At 41.1% G+C, this 24616-nt stretch overlaps 2 protein-coding genes across 2 annotated transcripts in view; one reads left to right on the top strand and one right to left on the bottom strand.

Annotated features, from left to right (window-relative positions):
* The window catches only part of LOC106652208 (protein nubbin-like), a 148020-nt gene that overhangs the window by 5771 nt on the left and 117633 nt on the right, over positions 1–24616 (top strand). The gene's annotated exons all lie outside the window — the stretch shown is intronic.
* On the bottom strand, positions 11382–13146 carry LOC106652207 (zinc finger protein 84-like). Its single transcript, XM_014371012.2, has 3 exons — positions 13022–13146; positions 12837–12951; positions 11382–12764 (listed from the first exon to the last, which is right to left on the bottom strand). The coding sequence occupies exons 1-3, from the start codon at positions 13066–13068 to the stop codon at positions 11715–11717; spliced, it is 1212 nt and encodes a 403-aa protein (XP_014226498.1). The 5' UTR covers positions 13069–13146; the 3' UTR covers positions 11382–11714.

Genomic DNA, 24616 nt, shown 5'->3' with positions numbered 1-24616 from the left:
AATTTAATCATTATTTGCGCAAAAAAAATCATACAGTATATGTACGAGAGATTAGAAAATTCAAAGAAGTCCCCATATGCCATCATCGATTCATTATCATGCGTGTGTATCATTGGGTAAACAATGTTTATATATTTCACCGTTTCATCTCTCTCGATATTGTTAAATATCTTCTGTAGTAAATATATGCGTTTACGCTGGCTTGGTAGAGTTCCGACAATGTATTTGCAATCGACGGTGGAAGCTCGGATCATTGATAAACTTCCTTGTACAGAATTTTTTTATATTTATATTTAGAATCAGAGTCGATTTGCACGATTAAACTCGCGCGAATCAGTTATTTTTCCTATGCAAGTAAATATTCTTGTTTACGTCGATTTTGAATGTCGTCGAAATGCACTTCTCGTTTAATTTACATCAATTACAAATAATTCAACGTGGGAAATCCGAAGAATGTAATTTTTGCAATCGTAAATATATTATAATTCACTCGATCAAGTAAATAATGAACGAAGCATGTGTACGCTTCTTGCAACTGCCGTTGAAATCATAAAAATTAATTGTTAAGACCATTTTTGTTTTCATTCATTATACATATGAACCGGAGATAAAAATATCAGTAATTACGATATTCAATGCAATTATAAATTATTGATTATTCGAGCTCGAGCTTTGACACATTTAGGGAAATAATGATAGACAGCTGCGCAATAGATACACAATATTGGGCATTTGGCGATTTTAATCGATAAAATCCAATGGATAAAAATTCTACATATTACGCGCGATGGCGCGATCCGCTGATAAATTAATTATCAAAGATTTTTTTTTTTTCATTATAATATTATAGTTGTATATTGAATAAGGCATGGCTCATTCCGTGTGATATTCGCATTGATAAGATTATAAGTCCACGCAGCTCGGACAGCTTCAACTTATTACGCATATTTTCAATATTAATAATACATTTTTCACGCCGTCGCTACGTGATAGACACGTGCGTACTTAGATTAGGAGCGTCAGGCTTTAATTTCAAAGCATTAGTCAAAACTAGAATGAATTCGCGTGGACATGAGAAGAGAGAAAAATTAATTAATTTGAACTCGTCAGTGTTAGATATTTTATTATTTATCGGCTGTTAAGAGTCGTTGAGTTTCGATGAGAATCGGCTGATTAATCGATTCTTATCTCTTCTTACGCCGCGCGAGCACCACCGGAAATGTAAGCTCGGCGACGACTGATCGCGCGACACACACGCATGAAAGCTATATACGTCTGACGCAACTCGACTCGCTTTACACTTTGCACTTTCGATTGTAATCCCCGTAGATGTAGCATTCGTTCGGCAGCTCGCTCGGACGCAGTGTCGTGCGCCAACCTGTTTCTTTTCCTTTTTTTTTGCTACGGCCGTCCTTTAATTCTCTCATTGTGCTGGTTTGCGAGCGGTTCAATTTTTTTTTTTGCTCTCCCTACGTACGTATGCAGCTTCGGTGGTCAGCCACGCGTATACGCAAGCCTATGTACGTATCGTAACCGAAGTTCTATGATCGATCCCGAATCTTGTGTGAGAACGCGATTCTCATGTACCTTTTACACAAGCGCAAGTGTATAGTACATGGCGAGAGCTCACGGAAAAAAAAGTCCAGCGAAACCGAGAATGAGAAGAATTTTTTGCTTCGATTGTCACGAATGCCTCATTTTTTGTCGTTCTGTAAACGTGTGTGTGTCGGTACATGTTTTATTTTATGTATATAAAATATATATACGTGAAAATCATGCTGCGATTTCGTAAGCTTTGTTTGCGCGATTGTTTGCTGGCGTGCGCGTATGTGTGGGAGCGCGAGAGCAGTTCAATGCTGCACGTCTTCTCGAATACATCGACGCAAGAGAGAGAATGAGAGAGAAATTGAGCGAAACCAATCGAAATTTTTCGGGTGAAAAAGAGAGTAAAAAAAACTTTTGCATTTTCGTATCGATTATAAGTAATGACGCTCTCCCACGCCCTGTGTGATTTTACACGTTTTAGATTGCAATAATTTGGAAAAAAATCCAGTCGCACAGTTATGTTTTTAGTCCTCGGTGTTCAATAAAATAAGCATCTAGAACTCGATCTACATGCTGTATCACATGCTGCCTGTTATATCGGCATATGTATTATTATATTACCATAGGTCATTTCAAAATCCGCTGCGCGGTCACAAATTCTCAACACTTCATATCCCCGTGCAGCATCTCGCTCGCAAAAAGCAATTACCATATAACACGTGAAAATGAAAAAATCCGCCAGTGTTATATTCTGGAATTTGAAATAAGTGCGAGTGGCACGAAAAGTTGCCCAGTGCACTGCTCGCTCGTACATATACGTACACGTTGGCGAACAACAATAGCTTTTCGCGCGAGAATATGTGTGTATGTGTACGCTGCTACATTTGTACATGGTATATATGTAACGATATGATCAGCAGCCGTCGGATAAATCTTGTATATATGTGGTACCTTTTGCCGCATGCACACGCGCGTACACATATATGTATGCGCTTGGCCTGCTGCAGTATTATACATCTGTGTACGGACTGCACACAGGTGAACTCAAAAAGGATTTCCGTCTATTTATGGGTATGTAGGTATGCGCGCGCCCGACTGCTCGAGGGGGTCACGTGTCTATATTCTCAATTCTGTCTTGTGACCCGCACGCGTTCGATGGCTCTCTCGGCATCTTTGGAGGCAGCAGCAGCAGCAGTAGCTTTTATGTGTCTAAGTAGCTGAACCTGTGTGGCTGCCTTATAACCCTTTTCATACCCTCGAATCATGTCAACGAACTCTTTCATAAAAGATCTGTATTTTACAACGCGTATCACATTCTCATTTCTTTTTGCTTTTTTAGTTGTATTATTAAATCTTCACCTTAACCCATTTTCATTTCTCATTTGTATGTAGGTATAGCTTAATATTTTCAAAGACAATAATTTATATTAAAAAATGAAATTAATAATTTGTCGGAGAAAAAACGTAACTTTTTTATCTAAAATATTATCAAATTCGTTTTATCCTTATACACGCTATATCCTTGGTAGAAATAATCAACATTAATATAGATCTGATAACTAAAAAATAATTTTTAAAATGTTTTAAAATACGTTAAAATTGATTAACTTCTTTTTACTAATTTTTCTGTTTGAATTATGTTATTAATATCAAGCGCATTTTAACTGCCCTAAAACTTACAATTCAATTGCTTCAAAAACTTTTGACCGGGTTTCAAACACTTGAAGCCTTTACCACTAGATGTCGATTACCATTACCTTGTCTAAATATGCAAGTGGCAAAATAAAAATAACAGTATAAGTGTAAGTAAGACTTATAACTAGTAAACGTGTTCGGTTAAAAATGGAAGAAAATAAATTCAATACACATAATAAACAAAGAATGTTCAAATAATAATTCGCATGAATTTTATCGTCAAAAATGGTCATTAAATGAAAAAAAAAAAAAATAACGTGGAGGGTTGCCGAAAACTGTTCATAAAATGTTGAGCATTTCTGCAAGAGATTCTTATTCTTTAGTGATTTTCTATGGTACTTTCGAATCATTTTGTCAAAATGTCACTGGGTACTGCATTGACTTTACAAATCGAGTTCCAATATTCACTGCAAGTTCAGCATCTCATTCGCATACACGTATTACATTCTACGATATCTAAGTCTTTCATCGCACAAACATAATCGGCCATGCGTATGCAGCGCATGCGATATTTATCGTTTCTTTTCGCCTTTCATTTGTCACATACACACACGCGCAGACATTGGGTCTGTGGCCCGATTGTACGCGATATATAAAATATGTGCCTCTCTTAGCTTCCAGCAACGGTTCTCTCTTCACCTGCCTCGATCGTGTCGTGGATGTGTGTTGTCATCGGCCTCGGCTACTTACTTACTCTTACCGTTCGCGTCATTTCACGTCGCGCCCGACACCGCTATTCACCGCGTGCGTATCGATTTCGCTCCTGTGTCCGTCGCTGCCGCCACCGCCGCCGCGCGCACAGTCACTTTTACTTTTAGTATCGGTACACGCTCGTATGTGCACTTTTACCCACGCACAGACACACACGAGTTTGCGTGACACCGTGGCCTGAAATACATTATTTACCCGGCTTTTTTTTCAACCAACGCGTCTATCCATCTTGGCATCTAAGTTGTTGTTTTTTTTTTTTTTTTTTCAAATTATTTTTAATAATCGTATTATTGTATGGACGCAAGCGTAACGGTTACATATCTCTCTCTGCGCGCTTATTATACATGCATGCAAATACTCTCTCACACCGACGAATGTGTTGGCGATGATTATTATACGCGCATAAAAATACATACACTGCTGCTACATGTGTAGCATAATTAATCCTCATTATCTTCATTACGGAAACATGAGCAGATAAGATGCGGCACTGCAGCTCTCACACGTACAAATAGTATATACGTATACCGAGCTCGACGCATATTACATATGCACACTACTAGAGCTCGATCGGATGATGCATGCGTCTTCTTTTCGTGCATCATAGGCGGCGATCGACCGCATCGCAGCGCACGAGTCCTGTAAACGCGTTCGCGATGATCGTTACGGACCATATAAAGAAATATATGCAAATACGAGCTCGCCGCTCCGCGTGACTGCACTCGTCCGCTCGAGCATTTTCGCAGCTGGATACGCAATTAACACCTCGATATAATTCCGCGTTTATATCGGCAAGCCCGAGCTCTTTTCTTTTCACGGGCATTTCTCCTGTTCATCATAACGAATTTTCCCGCTCGCATTATGTGCTGGTCGGGTGAAAATTTATGATTTCGCGCGCGGCTCACGCATATTACATTACTCTATATTACGAGCGCGCGCGCTCGAGAACATGTAAATAAGTTTTATGTATATATAATGCAGGCGGCGCGCGCGCAAAATGCGAGTACATTTATAGCTTAATCGCCGACACGGCGAGTGCAGACCTTGTGTGCGCGATGATCATGGTGTGCAAGTGTTAGTATGTGTGCGGCGGGAGATCCACGTAAAATACACATTTACACACATAAAAAGCACATATAGTGGCGGTATTTACTTTCAGATTAAGTTCGCGCGAGGCGCACTACTCATAATCTTGATAAAAGAAAACATACATTAGGAAGTGGCAAATCATTTATTTTCTTCGCAATGACGCGCCGGTCGTGTGTGCGCGCATAAAAGCAAAAGAGAGTCGCACTGCAAGCAAGTGTTATTGAAAAATATTACTCCTTTTCTGTTAATGCTTGTTCGTATATGCATATAAATATACATATATGCGCAAGTACACGTAGCCGCGCGTACAAGCGTATACGCAAAATGTGTGCACAAAGGACGAAACAATCGCGAAGGTCTTTTTGCGTTGGTATATATACGCGTAAACGTGCACACGTCCATAGACGCGTTTGCATAAGAAAGCGTAATTGTGGCAAAACAATCGGGACAAGTTCACAGTCGTAGCCTAGCTATACGTACACGAGCTACCACCACTACTACTACTACTCCTCGTCTGCCTCGCACACAACTCACTTATTCGGAATCCTCGCGTATATATGCGCGACGAATATATAAATGCACGCCGGTATGTGTGGTGCATAGATCTTTTGCATAGAATTTATTCACATATAAATGATGTACTAAAAGGTTACCGTTAAATAAAACTCCCATATGCATGCGCATATCAGAGGCGAAACGCACGTGTGGCATACTCGCTGCTGTTGTTATTATTGCACTTTTTTTATTCGTTATTTATATTATTTTTTTTTTGTTGTTGTTGTTGTTGCCGTTGTTGCGAAGTTAGCTTAATGTGAGAAAAATCCTGCGTGTCCTTGCGATGCCGCTTGCGCGCATTCGAAAAAGGAAATGCACACGATATAAAATATGTGTACACATGCGCGAGTCTACATACTCTATATCATAGTAGATATACGTACGTGTGTGTAACTAAGCCTCGGCGAGCGGCAAGGAGCTAATGCGCGGCTCAAGTATAATAAGTTATGCTAACGACACGTGCGCAGATTATTATACAGCCACACATGCATACAGCGAAGATCGAGAGGGAGAGAGAGAGAGAACGCTTGGTCATCTTGAATTCTCCGCGCCGCTATCTCTCTTTCTCCTTCTTTCTCGCTTGAATCACACACGTATATATATAATGTACTATATAATGCACTATGCACACATACGCATGAATGACTCGCTCGTACTCCCACCGCACTGCACCGCACCGATACACACTCACGCGTGCGAGCTCGTTTCGCTCATCTCGCGGCGCATGCATTAACGCACGAGCGGCGCGCTCTTTCTCTCTTTTTCTCTCTCTCACTCTCATTCGCACGAACCGACGAACCGACTGCGAATGGCCCGCGTGATTCGAGCTGTGGAAATCAAGCTTGCGTGAAATCACCGAAAACGAGCGCCTATATATGCTCGGACAATGGGCATAAACAGCGAGAGATTTTAACTATCCATAATTTATTCATGCCACGGTTGCGGCGATATAACGAGGCTTATTCGCGCAGTCGCGAGAACGACGAGCGAGAGAATAGCCGCACGAGTGTGTACATCGAGAGATCCGCACGAAGCACCAAGTATATATTATATACGTGTACGTATGTAAGTATGTAGAAGCGAGGCTCATCAAGGGTTTGTGTGTGCATGCGCGCATGTGCATCGATAGCAAAAAATTGATTAACAACTTTCCTTGAAGAAGAGAGAAAAAAAGAACCCGCACGGGCACACTACTACTACTACTACGGCTCGAACGTATATAACACATATACACAAATGCGCGACGCGAGTAAAGTAACTGCACTCTAGCAAATTATCCCCTCGGCTAAGAAAAGTCTGCGCGCGGCTCGTACCACCGCCGTGTGTGTGTGTGTGTGTGTGTGTGTACGAGAGCGAGAGAGAGAAGAGCTCTTATGCATAATCATCCTCATTATCAGATCGGCATCGCACTTCCATGCGCTCGCGCACAAGTGCATCTGCGCTCGAGTATAAGTGTGCTTGTGTGTGTGTATGCTTGTATACATACTCGGCGGCTCACGTGCTGCGCTCGTCCGCAAACTCTACACGTACGTGTGTGTGTATGTGTCCGTTTATATGTGTCTTTCGACGAAGGCAATCCATCCTGCATCGAAGCGTGTGGTATGCGTGTAGCGCGCAAGAATCGTTATAACCTGTGTGTGTATACGTTTGTGCATATACTACATATAGCGAGTTTTTCCAAATACGGAGGGATCGTTCGTTGCCTGCCTGTACTGCGCCGCGCTGTGGCGCGCGTGCAACAATGCCAATGAATATGCTAATGTTCTCGTCGTTTATTGCCGCGCAGCACTGGTCGCTATCAAAGTGGGTCCTTGAATCGGCGAGATCCGCTGCGAACTCGACTGCGCGAGGATAATTTACGCCTCGAGTCTTGCGTATGCGTAATAATACGCAAAAATTACACATGTAAGTTGATCGAGTATTTGGACTTTTTATATATTCATGCGGTTAAATTGAAAACTACGAACGCGGGAAAGCTCGATTGCTGAGCTTGTGCACGTTCCAGATGAATCGTCCAAGTAAGTACAGCTAATATCGTTCGAGGCAGAAGTCTCGGATGATTCTCGCGATTGTTTTTCGTTTTATAATGCGACGTATATAGTTAATATAATTAATTCACGCTGGATCGCAGCCGAGAGATAAGGCCGCCGAATCGGCCTTTGATCTCGCGGGTAATATCTTCTCTCATTGATGAATTGCTACAAAAATTTATGTGTACACAGATCGCGAAAAGCCGTGAAATGTGAAAAAATAGCACATCGCTCGAGCTCGCTCAATGGATATTGTACACGTACGAGCAGCACGAGTACTCGCGCGGTGAATCATTATAAAAACATCGCGAGTTTATAAAAGTCCCACGATAAGACCCTGAAAACGTATTGTGAAGCGCGCTTGATGTAAAAAGCTTGTTTCCGACACTCTGCTGCTGTGGTACATATTCATAAGGATGAACCGTGCAAACGTCGATTTTGACTCTACGGCGGTCCTTTCCGGACGATTTTTGACAAGGCCTTATCAACGAGCCGTAGTCTCCGTGATCGCTCTTATCGTTCAAATTCCTGGAACGTATATAAGTTGCGTGAGCAGCTCCTTCGACACTTGATTGTCACTGTATACGAAATAATCAAACAAATGTATTAAAGTGAATCAGCGTATGTACTATTGTAAATGTATAATTTATTATTATAAATGTATAATTTATATAATTATTTTTACTTTACCACTTGCAGATTTACAGGTATAAAGTACAAGCCATCTAGTGGTGGATAGTGGTTTTAAATATGATTTAATTTTCATGAATTTTTGGACAGTTTTTGGAATTAAAAATTTTAATAATTACATTAATTAAATATCAGCTTTTACATTGAACTTGAAATTTTTTCAACAGTGCATTCACTCGCACACACACGAAGTATTTACTGTGGCTCATTATGCAGCTATAAGGATTTCTCGAGAAATACAGTAGTGTATAGCCAATATACACGATCATCGCGTCGGCGTGTGCTGTGCGAGGGAGGATGTATGATTCGCACATAGAAAATATGTGTATCGCACAGTCTGCCAGATCATCATCATCGATCAGGCACGCAAGGACACTCGTGATTTTCCAAGTTCGCGCGACTATTCGACTTGCGTATACATAAATACGATACATATCCTAAGCTATATTATGCACACAGTCGTGAATATATATCCTTCTCTCCTTCCTCGCGCGTTAGTCCTCGGATTCCGCACTACGCGGTTGTTTGCCGCTGCGCGAATATACGTGAGATCTTGAAGGATTGCGAAATTATTTTACGTATCGTATATGTATAATGCGCGCGACTACGGCTATACGTACTCGAGTTTTGCTTGACGCGCGCCTCGTGATTTATATTCGAGAAATGAGGAAGGACGCGCTCGAGAGAAAGAAGGGATTTTCATCTAAGGTCTCATTATCTCGAGTTCGTGTTAACGTAGTACGCGATAACTGCTACTGCCGCTGCTACCTTACTTTATATACTTTAGCGCCTTGGAAACTCTGGCTCTCGACCTCGCGACAATAATTTTGACGAGGCGTTTCTAATTTGCAATAATTCTTACGAATGTCTCGTTAATTGGAAAAAAAATTGTTTACACGATTTTTCTGCATAATATTTCTGTTAATAGTAGGGAAATTCGATCGAAATCGCTGACGTGAATATTGAAAAATATTATCATGAGTTATCCGTCTCGGCGCTATATTACATGAAAATCAACTGTAACGAATCGATTAACAATATGCTCGATATCGACGCGCAGTCCAAAAAATCAATAGAGCGTTGACACATCAACACTACCGTGTAAGACTCGCGCGATTCAAGATTATGCACGTCGAGCAGAAGGTCCTATTTTTTCTTTCATCTAGATCGCATGCTCAATACAAGTATGTGTGTAGCATGTTCGTCGTTAATAGCGGACGATCCTCTCGAGCAATCGCGAAAAAACCAGAGAGAGAAAAGTCTCGACTGCTCTCATCATCATCATCATCATCATCATCATCACCGTCGTCATCGTCTTTGCACTCGTGCTGCTGCTGCATACCTAGGACTTGGCGCGCGCAGCGTGAGAAAGTACGCGGATGCGCGAGCGGCGTGCACCAGCACACAGAGTGCCAGAGATCGAGAGTGTCGCGCACACATATATATAGGTACACTCGCGGATAAATACGTATATAAAGTATACAAGATCGCGCTGCTACTTGGCTTTTATATGCGTGTATATCTATATAGCAACAACAACAGCACAAGTAGGTGTCAAACGATAATAACTGCACCGCGCGGTGCACTTCGCGCACGCGCTCCTGTTCCGCACTATACGCGCTATATAACGTCTAGCTTCGTACAGTATATACGTTATAATATACGTACCGGTGAGTTTCTCTAATTAGACCTTCGCGCTCGCGGTATAACATAAGCAATAAAAAACTTGGCTCTCTCTCTCTCTCGCGCGCGCGCGCCGGCTGCCCTCGTTCTAGCCTCTCAAGTACAGGGTTCTCTCTCGCTCTTTCTTTCTCTCCGATCGTGAATCACAAAGATTCATTCCGAACTTAGCGAGCGAGATTATTCATCCGAGCGCGTCGTGTGCATATGTATACGTACAACATTATAATATTCCTCTCGTTCTTTCTCGCATCTATATGTATAGGCGCGCTGTGCAGCAGATCAGCTGCACATCAGCGCCGAGAGATCCTTTGATGATTCGTACATTTATCTCGCTGCGAATTACGCGCTTGCATCCAGCGCGGGATTCTCGGTATGATGCATGCATATGCACACGTTCGTACGTACACGTACGGGAGAATCGCGCTTATTTGCTTATGCACACACGTATACGTATTCGTGGATTTATTAGCTCTTTTCCGAAGGCACAACACGATTTGCGCGCACGCCGTGACACGAAAGGTTGAATGTTGCGGATCGGCAGTTGTTTTTCTCAGTGCCGCGCACACGCGGCGGCGGTGTCGGTGGCAGCAGCGGCGGCGGCATAGCTAGCAGAGTTTCGATTTTTCTCAATGATAACGTATTTTTTCTCGTTTGCATATAGACTCGAGTTCAGTGCAATTACGTATATGGGTAAATCTCTGAGAGTATGCATGTCCGGGACGAATAACTTTTCATTTTTACTGAATGAATAAATGACAAAGCAAGACAAATATAATAAATTCATTTAAGAAATGATCATTCTGATAATACGTGAGAATGTGTGAGTTTTTCAGAATGTTTGTATCACATTATGAATTAGGGATTTTGAATGGATTTTATCAAGTCCAAAATGTTTAAAAAAAATTTAGTCCAAGACGTGATATATAATTGTTAATTAGTTTATTTACCAAGAATGCAGTTTTTCAGTCATGACAAAATTGATATCAGTATAAAATATTTTAGAGTTATTTCACAAAGTTAAGGTAAATTTATATCAACAGTTTTCGATAATTGCAATATACATGCAAAAAAATACTTATTGGGTCCTCATGTTACGGGATTAATCTCATTTTAGAAAATATTTTAAACAATAATTATATGTATTTACGTTAGCAAATCTCTTATTGGAAGGGTCGCTCCGATTATGTACTCCCCTAACGTGTCTTTCCAGTACCCTTTTTGGCCCAAATGATTTGTGACACATATTACACTCCAAAGCTTTGTTACGATCATGTACTGCATTTATGTGCTCTTTAAGGACTTCCTTTCGTCCGTATGACTTGTGACAAATGTCACACTCGAATGGTTTTTTACGATCATGTACTGTAATTATATGACTTTTAAGGTTATTTTTTTGTCCAAATGATTTGTGACAAATTTCACATTCAAAGGGTTTATTCTGATTGTGTACTGGATGAATGTGAGTTTTGAGGTCACTTTTTCGTCCAAATGATTTGCGACAAATATCACACTCGAAGAGTTTGCTATGATCATGTACTCCATATACGTGACGCTGAAGGGTAATTTTTTGTCCAAATGATTTGTGACAAATCTCACATTCAAAGGGTTTGCTACGATTGTGTACTGAATTTATGTGAATAGTGAGGTTGCTCTTGGAGCAGAAGGTCTTGTGACAAATATCACATTCAAAAGGTTTGCTTCGATCATGTACAGTTCTTATATGTTTATCGAGGTCATTTTTTTGTCCAAATGGTTTCGACAAATATCACATTCGAAAGGTTTATTAAGATCGTGTATTGTATTAAAGTGACGTTTGAGGACACTTTTTCGTCCAAATGATTTGCGACAAATATCACACTCAAAGGGTTTGCTGCGATCATGTACTGCGTTTATGTGCATTTTGAGGGTACCCTTTTCCCCAAATGATTTATGACAAATGTCACACTCAAAGGGTTTGCTACGAACATGGACTGTATTCAAGTGAGTTTTGAGGTGTTGTTTTTGTCCAAATGATTTGTGGCAAATCTCACATTCAAATGGTTTTTTACGATCATGTACTGTAATTATATGACTTTTAAGGTTAATTTTTTGTCCAAATGATTTGTGACAAATTTCACATTCGAAAGGTTTATTAAGATCGTGTACTGTATTAACGTGAAGTTTGAGGTCACCTTTTCGTCCAAATGATTTGCGACAAATATCACACTCAAAGGGTTTGCTGCGATCATGTACTGCATTCATGTGAGTATTAAGAACACTTTTTTGCTCAAATAATTTATGACAAATGTCACACTGGAAGGGTTTTCTACTGATGTGTACTGCATTAATGTGACGTTTAAGGTTATGTATTAGCCCAAACGATTTATAACAAACATCACATTCGAAGGGTTCGCTGCTGATGTGTACTGCATTAATGTGATATTTGAGTGCATACCGGTATCGAAATGATTTCTGGCAAATTTTACATTTATATGATCTAATGCTTTCAACTGTCATGTTGATATGTCTTTGTTGATCAACTTTTCCTTCATACGTTTTTTGGCACCTTTTGTTCTCGTGAAATAATTTACTTTTTCTTCTAAATATTCTATCTTCTTTATAATCATTGTTCGATTGATATTTTTCTTGACAATTTGGATACTCAGATTTGCATATAGTTGTCCACAGAGACGGTACTTCAAGTTTAACATCTTTGCACTCAAAATCTATGATTATATTTTTATCTAACCTCTCCTGAAGCGTCACATTCTCATTTTTATGTTTAACCTAAAATAAAAATTGTGGGTTAGTTTACTGTAGTCGATCAATAGAGAGTAATTTAAATTAATAAGGACTTACGGATAATTCATGAAATGGCAATGTTTCCACTTTTTTGTCTTTGCAGTAGTTCACCGAATCGGAAGCAGAACCGTCGCCGGCATTTGACCCAGTATCACATGGTTCTTCCTTTATGCTGAAGAATAATGTAGTTTATTAAAATGACCCATCAAAAATGGATTATATAAAAACGCAAACATTATTACCTAACTAAGTTGATGCTGTTTTCCATCACTTTCTTAATTATATGCATTCGCTATAAATTTGTAGGATACACACTTTGAAAATATTTGAGGTTAAACGCCCTAAATATCTAAATAATTTGTAAACACCTACTCGTCGTGAAATTCAGTTTCGCACTAACGAGTGAACACATCGGTCGTGTAATATTAGCAAGGTGATCTTGCTACTGTGATAGCGCCCCGTGAAAACTTTCCCCCACTACCGTCGACCGCTTCTATACGCAGTGTGTGTCGCTTTGTTGTCTGTTTATACACTCTAGTGACATAGAATCTAAAATAATCCATTTCTACTTTACATCGACTTGCCATACACAGTGGTGCCAAACTGTTTCAAATGTAATGTTATACGAGTGTAAATTCTTTCAATAGTACGTGAAAAAAAAAACATTCCAATGATGCTGTTTTTATGCTGTAATTAGAATGTAAATGCAACAACAAATTTACAAACCATCGAAAAAAGAAATTAGAGGCTTCAATCTGAATTGAAATTTTTGACGATACACGAACGAAGTGGATGCTGATAATTGTTTGTTCAGGTCCTGGAATCATGAAAAAATGCCCAAACTATAGAAATTTTGATAGGTTTCAAACTTTTTACAGCTTTTTGTTCCAAAGAAAGAAAGAAAATGCAAATTGTTCGAAACTTTTTCTTTACTTTTCATTTAATTTTAGGACACTTGAAGAAAAATTCATTAAATTTTAATTTTTGATTATTTATTTTGAATCATTTTAATGTTTATGAATTAAAAAGTCAAAATTAGCGCATTTTTAGAGAATCGCTCATAACTTGCAGCGCAAACCGTGCCTCAAGCTCGTCTCAATACATTTCGTATATAATATTTTAAATATAAGAAATAAATTTGCCGAACGCGAGAATAAAATTATAATATTTTGCACGATCATCATCGTTGCCGCTACGCGTGCGAGGCCCATCGATCCGCCAAACTAATTTTCATCGAAAGAAGACGAAATACATCGAACTGCGGATCGAAGGGCGCGCAGGCCTGTATAATCTATGCATTGGATCAGGGCCACAATAGCCGTATACGTCAGCATGTAAAAATCAGCTGATAAATGATCGAGCGCGTGAGCGCGTGACTTTATTATCCATCCTTACCCCGGAGATTTGCATAGAGAGAAAGAGCACGAGAGAGAGATAGAAAATAAATTCGGCTTCGGAGTCTTCGGACACAATATGGTTAGCGCGCGTCCCGACTATACACATTACGGCGGAGCGCAGAGGTGAACGATGATGAGTTCCACGGCTCTGCCGTGTGTTCGGCCGGTAAACAGCAGTGAAGTACGAAGGAACCGCAATGACTGTCCGAAACGAAAAAAAGGCAGCCCGCATACGACGACGACGGCGGCGTCTCTCCCTCGTGTAATACGCGTAGATCTGCGTGCGCGAATCATTATACACGAATATCAGCGTCGTCGCACCGCCTGCAATCTTTTCTGCTGCTTCTTTCTTTCTTTTTTTTTCTTCGTAACTTTTTTATGCGGTGCCTATTTACATAGTATCGCGCGCGTGATGGCCAACTGGCGCGCATCCGATGTTTTCCTTTTCAAAAAGACAATTTGACTCGATGTGCTTTGTACATCGAGCGCGACGAAGCTTCCGCGCGTCCACGTGTTGTGTGTACACATTTGACTTGCGGTTTCTTGCGCTATTATGCCTTTATAATGTTTGAGGTACGTCGAGGTAATATGCTAAGTGTCCGTGTGTGTGCCTGTGCTCACGTGGCTCCAAATTTTTCGTCGGTAAATGCGGTTTTCCTGCATACACGCGTGTGTCGGGGGCCGTGCGTGTCAGCGCCCCGTAATGATATCGATGGCAGACGAGCAGCGGTGGATATATTATGAACGCTCCTCAAAATGCGTATGGCTCAAACGGGATTACCGTGTAAATATACGCCAAGATCGATTACGCTCCGAGTCCCGAACGTCGAGCTCGATCCAACCGTTTTGTGGTGTTTATGCCTTGAGTGAATCATTCTTGCACGCTCGTCTTATCTTTCGCTTAAAAATCGGAAAAAAAAGAGATAGCGATTCGCGCTTAAAAAAAGGTATATATCAAGCTAATGCATTGGCTTTGTTCGCTACATATTTCTGTATGTATATAATTTACAAAAATAAAAAATAAATAAAAGAAAGTGTACGGTCGGGATATTTTCATTATTTGCTATAGCCGATAAGAGACATTCTCATAGGTATATTGATTATTTTAACTTGAAATTCTCATTTTCCTTAACAGTACAGGTTGCAAAAGAAGCTCACTTGAGACGATCCTCAACAACACGCCTGTTTAATAAAAATTATGATCAGCGTAGACAAAATTCACAATTCACATTATAAGGCAGTCAATTTTTTACAGGTCGACGCGGTGCGTGGATATTCATGCAGGCGAAACAATTCTTACCGCCACAGTTGCATCGCTCAGGGAAGTCCGCGATATAATTAATCTTGACATATTACCGCGTAATAACTTCATGTTACTCTAGCTTATTGCGAATGATTTCAATTTTATGCGCGCGGAACATCTCCCCCCTACCAACACACACATACGCTCACTCAAACACGTACATACGCAGAGAAGCGCCAGTCTATAACTCCGAGCTGGCAATTATGCCAACTTTAATCATTTTTAATCATCGTATGCAAAAATGCGCCGCGTGCTGCGATCGGCACGACCACTCCACGATTAGCATATAGATGCGTGTATCGTGTACACAACAGCGAACTCGATGCGAGCACTGGAGTTTGTTTTGTACGTACACAGACGAATGCAATTATTCGTCAAGAGGACAATTTGTCCGTAACCTGGGTGCGCTCATCCGAACTCGATTGCAACGCGTTTCGTATAAACGAGTGCAAAAAAGATGAAGAAATTTTCTTCGCGCCCCTCGCCGCAGTATATATAATGTATGTACATTGTTGTACTCGTGCTCGTATATACTGCCGCTGTATACATGTACCACATGCATATACTTAAGCTTGCCCTTTTAACTCGTTAAATTGATCGTGAAAGCTGTTATTACAAATACACGTTGCCGTGAAAAGTGCCTACGTGCATTCCCCGCGCGCGTACGGCAGGCAATTTTTACATAATTAAGCGCGCACCACCCCACTATGCGATCGAACAATACGCGAAATCCAAAAAAAAAGGAGTCTCAACGGAGGAAAAATATACCTAAGCACATAATAGCGAAGAGAAGAGAAACATACAAAAAGAAAGAGAAGCGCGTCGAAAGAAGAGCACACACACAGCAAAAATTGACATTTTTGCTGCACTCGCGAATACTCGTCGCTGTTAATGCGTGCATAGGGACACACGAGTTAGAGTCCTATAATGCATAAGGGCCGCGCAACTGAATGAAGTGCACTGTGGTTAGGCACTTAATGTAATTTTAATAACTGGATGATAAATAAACATAAGAAAGAGAGAGAGGCACGTAATTTGAATCCGGATGCTTTTGCTGCTGCTTTTCGCGCGCGGCCGCCCCGTATATTTACGATGCAGTCTTTTGATAAAACTTTACGGCTCCTTCTTTGTGGAATGCCTGTTGTACGAGCTCGCGTAATCTCGCACATGCAAGCTATTCGTTCAAGTTTAAAACGAAAAAAATTCATAATTATTATTTTTACATGTTCGCGAATGTGATGATGTATGTAAACTCTTGATTGTTCTACTTGAGGACAAATTCATATAACTTAGATAGATGAGTAGATTATTTGCAATTGATTTTCCTAAAACTTCAATGACATCTTTTTACTTTTTTAAACATTAAAAACATTTTTAATTTTACATTCAAAATTTTTCAAATTATAATATATTATTCAATTATTCAATTTTAACATTTTTTTCGAATTTTTTAACAAAATACTTATGTTGAAGGTCGTTTTTGGGGTTCGTTCTCATTTTGTGAAACATCACATAGTACATTATTTGCCGCTAGATGGCGTGTGTCTGAACTCTTGGAAAGCGCAAGAAAAAAGGCAATAGTCAAGGATAAGTAGTGCTGGTTGTTAACACTTTAAAATACTTGCAAGTCGAGGTAATAACATCACTAAAAATATTGTCTAGAAATGGTCAATTCAGGCGTTACATAGTTAATTGTCATTTTCAATTTATTTGAATTCGCTTTAATTTGTAAAATAATTTTAACAAAAAATTGCCCATAACGAGTCAGTCAATGGTAATATATTTTAAATCATTTGAATTGGTCACTTTTTGGTCATCAGGTCATTATTTTTGTTAAATTAGGTCTTCATTTGTGGTAAAAAAATTGCATGCGAAAGTGACGTTCATCATATAAGACGCGAAGAGAGATAAAATTAGGGGGCGATATGCAAAGTCGTGTATAGGGCAGAGTTAAAGTATTATAAAAATAATGGTGATGATAATTTCAATGCAGCTTAGCTGGCTATTTTGATAATTTCGATAAGCTTTTGAATTATAAAGTGCAATATATAGATGCATCATAGGGACATTCTCAGACAGGGTCACGGACGAAGAAATCGAAATTAACGCTGCACTTTGGCATCACTACAGCAGCAGTAACACAAGAAGAAGGAGGTAAAGGAGTACGACTTTATATGCCCACTTTGATGAGAAGATTCGCTTCGATATGCAGAAGGGATTCTCTCTTATATACGCTGGCGAGTGCAGCACGCAATAATGTACACACATGCACACATACACTAGCACATGTAAGCATGCGCACGACTCGTTTTGTTCGCGCGCACATACGTTATAATACCTTATTAATCTTTACGTGTGCGCGCATCCGAGTTAATTAGGCCATATTTTCGCGTAACGTATACGCGCACGCATACCCACACATGGGCATCCCACATAACAATATTGCGCCGCGCAGAGAGGTCGAGATTTTTAGACCGACATTTAAATTACTCGATTAAAAATGCGCGCGCGCATGTATGTGGCCGATGGTTTCACTCGAATCTCGCTCGCCGCGCATTTGTATATATTTTATATACAGGTCTGTACGTGACTGCACACGGACTTCGAAATTATTACGTACGCCGTATACACCGCCCATCCGACGATATATACGTATACGTGTGCTAGTGTGTGAATGGGTGTGTGTACAAGTTCGATGCATCGAGGATCCGTACTGCACTGTACTGCAACCCAAGCACGTGCGTGCGGCATTTTATTCGGTGCATCGTTCGAGCTTTCGAATAATAAATTCCTCATTGTAAAACAGGTGAAACTCGGTTGAGCTTGCGTCGAAACAGCTTTTGACAAAGTATAACGGGGGTAATTGATTTAAAGGGGAAAAATTAACTATCGATCTTTACCGATACTCGATAATGGAAATATTTGCGCTCTGCAGCCTCGAAAATGACAGAATTACTTCGGTCGAACCCTGTAGCGATCGACTGCGCGCGGCATCGTTGCACCAAAGAAAAAAAAATTATCGGTTCACACTCGCTGGTAACGACGTTGTTCTCTCTCTACCGTCGCGCATATTATAATAGCGGATGACCGTCGCCGCGCGGAAAGTCCCCCCTACGCGCTTGTATACATATGGATGCAATTATAAATACACGGCATAATATTGGAGTAATTAGGCGCTTGCGCGCTCATTCGAAGACGAGAGTGATTTCGCGCAACAATGAAACTGCCGCGCGCTGCTGTATAGCTAGTTATAGCTACTAGCAGTAGTAGAGTACTGCGGCTCGTCGCGTTAGAGTTCCGGGTTTTAAACAAATAGAGGCTTGGTCAAAAGCATGTCACGTATTTCCCCGAACTGGTCTTTGCTCTCTGGTCTCTGTGCTACTGCTGCTGCTGCTATTGCCTACCGCTGGAATATATAGGTAGCATGTACGGCTCGTTACACTTACATTTGCGCGAGGCAGAAGCGCAAGCGCGATGTTCCCTCTCGACTTCCTATCTTGTGCAGCCGTAGCTGCATATCGATGTATTATATACGCGTGTATGCACGATTGTGTTGCGCGAGCGACTCTACGAATGTAGTTTTTCGCTTGATCGACGCATGCCGGCCAGTCGTATACGCGATGCATACGCGGATGCATTGGATTTTTCCTCTCCACTGACTGTAGCTCGGCACATATATTTATATTTCTCGGTAAACAATCACACTAGAAAGAACAGTTGCAGCATTTTTCTGCAACGTTATATAGACGCGCGCGTTTTCGGAAAATCATTCTCTCGTGTACGCAAAACGCGGCGCACGGCCACCGGCCACGTTGAATCGCCTCCGGCCGCATACATACGTATACGTATAAAATGTTATAAACGCATGCACACGCACACGCAATTGATATGCACAAAAATTTTTATGCAAGCTCCCATCCCGTGCGTACACTTTGTGAATTCGCGCGTGCATCATGGGAAACTCGGTCTCTCGCGCGTAGCTGCACATCGCGATAATATTTTATTACTTGCAACTTTTTCTCTCTCTCTCTCTCTCTCCTGCTGCTGCTCTCCTTTTTTTATTATTTTTATTTTTTTGATAACCGCGCACGTAATATAAAACATATACATATATAGCGTAAAAGGATAGTCGAGCCCGGCCTTATATAAAATATGCCTACCGATGAAGATATACAAAAATTTTCAGACGAATATTATGTGTATACGTATAATGTTACCTCCTCGCTATGTATAAGTACCTCGCGATCACGCGCTTGCAGGCTTGCTCGTTCGCGAGCATAATTATGAAATTACATTTGCATAAGAGGTGTTTAAAAATCGCTCTCGAGATCGCGCACGTATGCGCACTAACTGCGTGTGCACGCACGCACTCTGCTACTCGGGGCTTCTCTCTTTCACTCTTCTCTAGATATATACTCGCATCGCGCACACAGACAGAGAGAGTGCCCGCGCGAGTTCGAGAGCGCGTGCGCATCGCGTCGAGCTGCACCGTGCGTTATTTATACAATAACGAGGGTATTGCATATATGAAATATATGTACGTGCATATATGCGCTGGTTGATGCATAAGCAGCTAAGGTTCGTGTACACATACGAATAGACACACATACACACGCACACGTATATAGTACGCGCGAACAATGGCAATGCGCGGAGCGGTGTAAAAAAATTTATAATTAACCAAAGCCATAAATATAATTTTTTTTTGTACCTCTCTCGTAATTGTGCGGAATATGACTTTATGGGCTTTACATAAGTAGGCACGCGTTCGCGCGTATCGCCATTATACGAATCTCATCGAACTTCTCTCTCGGTTTTGATGAAAAAAAAGAGGAAAAAAGACGACCTACACAATAGACGAAATGAATGAAAATAAAAGAAGAAGAATCTGAGATTTCGTCCGAATAATGAAAAGATGAATCTGCGCATTTGAGCATTTGCATTCTGTGCAGACAGACGAGCCGTATACGCAAGGCTCAAGCGAGCAATAGAATCTCGTCTAGCGCGTACTTCCGGCGAATCCTGTTAAATCATTTCCGCGCAGAATATAGCCTCGTAGATATGCAAATATATTTCACGAATAAAAACGATAAACACCTCACACATACACGCGGCTATCGAAAGGTTGAGCTTTCGCGCCTATACCATCGCATACTCTCTTATTCCTTAGCTTTATCGTCGCGAGATCGCTCACTGGACACGATTATATTGCCTTGCAAGTGCGAGCTAATATGTTTTTTTTGTTCCATCCGCAATACGAGTATGATTTGTGTGTACTCGCTTGCGCGCACGAATAATACAGACGTGAGTAAAGAGCAACAGCAGCGGCTGCCGCGGATAGACTGCGAGGCGCTGTAATGATAATTGCGCTCGTAAATTTGCCTACACACATACTCCATACTGGTCTACGTGCGTTGAAAATCATTTCAAGTCCTATATTACTAGTAGCCGCGCGGCGAGCAGTTTATTATTTTTCCATCGTGCAGCAGCAGCAGTAGTAACAATACTGCGGTCGTTTTTTGCCTCTCGACACAAATAAACTCTCGTCCGTTAACGAGATTTGAATTTATTGAAAATCAACCTGCGCGAGATAACTCATTGAAAATCTCTAGAAGACACAGCTTTCCGTTTCGATTTTTCAGCATTGATTCGCCGCGTCGCGCAAGAACTAAACTGTAAGTCGCCGAACGGCCTCGTTCACTTGGCGCGAGCACAATCGAGACGCGCTGCAGCACACATACACACACACGCTTACATTCGCTCTCATATCGCAATTACAGGCAGTCGCGGCTCCCGCGCAATGACTATGGAGCATTTATGTAGTATGTTTACAAATCCTCCGCGCCAGTAGGCTACTAACAAAATGATCCTATTATAAAACGCTCCAAATGATAAATGTCAGTCGCTCCGGCGAAGAGTGCGAAAATCGCGCCCAAGTAAGTACGTTTACGTCGCGAAGCGAGAAATGCGATATATCGCGACTTTATTCAAATAACGCTGGATCGAGCGACGCCGGCATTTTGCAGGTCATATAATATTCTATACTTTTTCAGCGCAGATTTGAATATCACGCTGGGATTGCGACTTTTGCTCGGTGGCTTATTTTCGATGCTATCTCTGCCTCTCTCTCTCTCTCTCTCTCTCTCTCTTTCTTTCTGTACTCGCTCGAACTGCAGTTTTATGCGAGGCGCATTCCATACGCGTATGATTGCATACATTTCATATGTATTGTGACCGCTCTATATTACTGTAACTTGATTGTACACACATACACACGATATGTGCAAAATACGCACAATTGAATCCGCGTGCGCTGCGAGCTGCATATTATATACATAATCTTGAAATCGTATATCCATATAAGCGGACAAAAATGTAAATGATTTTTTTCGTCCGTTATGTTTTTCTAAATCCGAGCTTGTGCTGATAATTTTATTCCTCTGACCTGAATATTTCATCGAAGAATATTCAACCAAAATTCTCGTTACATACGCACGGACACAGTAATAATACAAGCGAGGGAATCGAACTTGCGTGTGTTTACATAATTTGCGCACTGGCGCTAACTCTGCAACATCGGGATCGATTTGCTATAAGCAAAGACAATCTTCGACGCGCGTGTACATTTTTATATATACACAAGGAAGGAAAAATATGAGAATATTTCCATGCGCCTATCGTCGAGTGAAAGACCATCCATCTCACTCGAATTTCGCTCTGTCTCTCTCTTTCCACGTTCGAGTAAAAGCCCGGGAAAAGTACGTGCGTGTACACACAACAAAGCGAGAAGCGATGGGGAAACAATAAATGAATCAATCCCGGGCGCAGAAATTCGAGAACTCGCCCACGCCGCAGCGGTAGTATAGCAAACAGCAGCAGCACACACGCGTCTATTATATGGAAATCCGAATAAAGGGAAATATGCGTATACAAAACATTTCGCCGTTCGCTCTAGATTACTTCTTGTGCTCGTATATTCCCCAAAAATGAGAGACAAGTATGAAAGGGTTGACTGATCGAACTCGTCGTCGAGTCCCGCGTTAACCCTGCGTCGCGCCGAGTATAGAGTTCTCTCTCATTTCGAGGGCAATCTTTTATCCATTTATGTATACATAATACGAGAGAGACCCAAGGGACGACGAGAAAATGACTCATTTTATTCAAAATAGTACGAACGTGATCAACAATACTGTACATACTATTCCGACGAATCTCTGTATATAAATTACGATATGTCAAAGGGTGGCACGAGAATCCAACGACGCATGACCAGAAGAGAAAGAAAGACGAGAAATAAACAAACAATATACATGTAAAATATACATATTTGCTCTCGAGGTCGTATGCAGACACCCAAACCATCTCTTTCTGCAGCGCATGATAATATTACAATTCAGCGCCTGTGTATGCACGTGTGAGTGTGTGCGCGCGTGTGTTGCGGGAGATCGCCGAGCTGACACAAACGCGGTAAATTTGTCGCAATACGCAGAAACGATTAGCTCGTGGAGAGAAAAAAAGATTGATCGTCGGCTCGGAAAAATGCCGCCGCCGCCACAGCCGGACTCGACAGCTCATCGTGTGCACGCTTACATATGCAATTTCCGAACACGATCGCGTGCAATATATATTATACACACATTTTTGCCCACTGTACGAGCTCGTGCACTCTTGAGTGTACCTGCGCATTCGTCTATGCGGATATACAGATGAACATTACGCAAATAATGGCGAGCGGTGTATATAGTAAAGTAACGATAATGGAATTCTCGAGGATCGTTTATTCTAACATTTTTGTAGGAGAAACAAGTTGCATTGAAATTTGGCAACAATCTGTAAACTTTCTACGCATGTAAAGAAACTTCAACTTGACCGGTAGAAATACGCAACAATCTATACCATAGACTTTCGAAAAAATTTTTCGATTATAATATAACAATCATAATACTCCTCGATCCTCGATTTAAAAACTGTGTTCTTACTTATACTGTTATTTTTATTTTGCTGCTTACAGATTTATGTAAGGTCAAGGTACTCGCCATCTAGTGGTGGAAACTTGTAATGGTTGAAAGCTATTCAAAATTTTTTGAAGCAATTAAATCGCCACTTTTAGGCCAGTGAAACAGAAAAATGGCCGAAAACAAAATAATTAATGGTCATGTATTTTAAAACATTTTTGAATGGTCAGTAATTTTTAGTCATAAGGCCATTGTTTACATAGAACATTTCTACAAGGGAGAGGGACTGACGCTTATATCGCCTTTAATTTTCCAGTATTTCTTCGATCACTCCATTCTTTCAATCGAATCCATGCAAAATTCAATACAATCCAATTTCCTTCGCAACAGTCAACTCATTATTCAACATTGATATCGATTATTGATGTCGGCTAAATCAAAAGGCATAAACGCTTACATGGTAATGAAACAAACGAGTCTTTCAACGATGGGCGCATCCGTAGCTTGAACCTCGCGTATACGGGTCCGTTTTATGTATACATATAAAACGCATTAAATGCAACTGCGTATAGGCGCACGTACGCGCGTGTGCCATATACATAACTACATTTCGGTCAATTTAACCATTTTTTGCTACAGAGAGACCAGGGCGGGACCCGCTAAGTTTACAGCAGCTTCCCCAAAAGCTCATTTTAGTCTCTTCCGCAACAGCGTCTCTCTCTCTCTCTCGCTTCTTTTCGCAGCAAACACTTTCTTGCGACCATTAGTTATACACCCGGACGTATCCTCCTCTCATCTCGCCTGGGCCTTTGTTTAGGGCCTCGGTTGCCGCCGTTGCCGCCGCAGCAGTGCCGCAACGCGTCGATCATCTCATCATCATCTTCCTTTTGGTTTTTCTTGTTCTAAAGTCGATTGAAATTAAGCACGCGCGCGCCCCTCTCTGCTCGAGAGAATAAGTCGATCGAAGTATTATACATTATGTAGAAGAGGAGATGGCCGTAGTAGACGCGACGATGATAATGCAGCAGCAGCAGCAGCAGCATAGCAGCAGCCGGGGCCAAAAGTGGTGACGGATCGTTATGTGCTCGAAGGCGTTCGCTCGACGCGTCCTTGCTTTTTCTCCTGGACGCGTGCATATATGCACAACGAAACACTCGACGCGGTGTGTATAAGGATCATTAA

Source organism: Trichogramma pretiosum, unplaced genomic scaffold (assembly GCF_000599845.2).
Source record: "Trichogramma pretiosum strain Unisexual culture from Peru unplaced genomic scaffold, Tpre_2.0 scaffold29, whole genome shotgun sequence".
In the NCBI taxonomy this organism is placed as follows: domain Eukaryota; kingdom Metazoa; phylum Arthropoda; class Insecta; order Hymenoptera; family Trichogrammatidae; genus Trichogramma; species Trichogramma pretiosum.
This window is presented reverse-complemented; position numbering and strand designations above follow the sequence as displayed.

Bases quoted from the DNA above. Each gene is read 5' to 3' on its own strand.
- LOC106652207 (XM_014371012.2), bottom strand. From the start codon at position 13,068: ATGCATATAATTAAGAAAGTGATGGAAAACAGCATCAACTTAGTTAG. The intron at 12,952-13,021 runs GTAATAATGTTT...ATTATTCTTCAG, and splicing joins AACAGCATCAACTTAGTTAG to CATAAAGGAAGAACCATGTG. The intron at 12,765-12,836 runs GTAAGTCCTTAT...TTTTTATTTTAG, and splicing joins TGCCATTTCATGAATTATCC to GTTAAACATAAAAATGAGAA.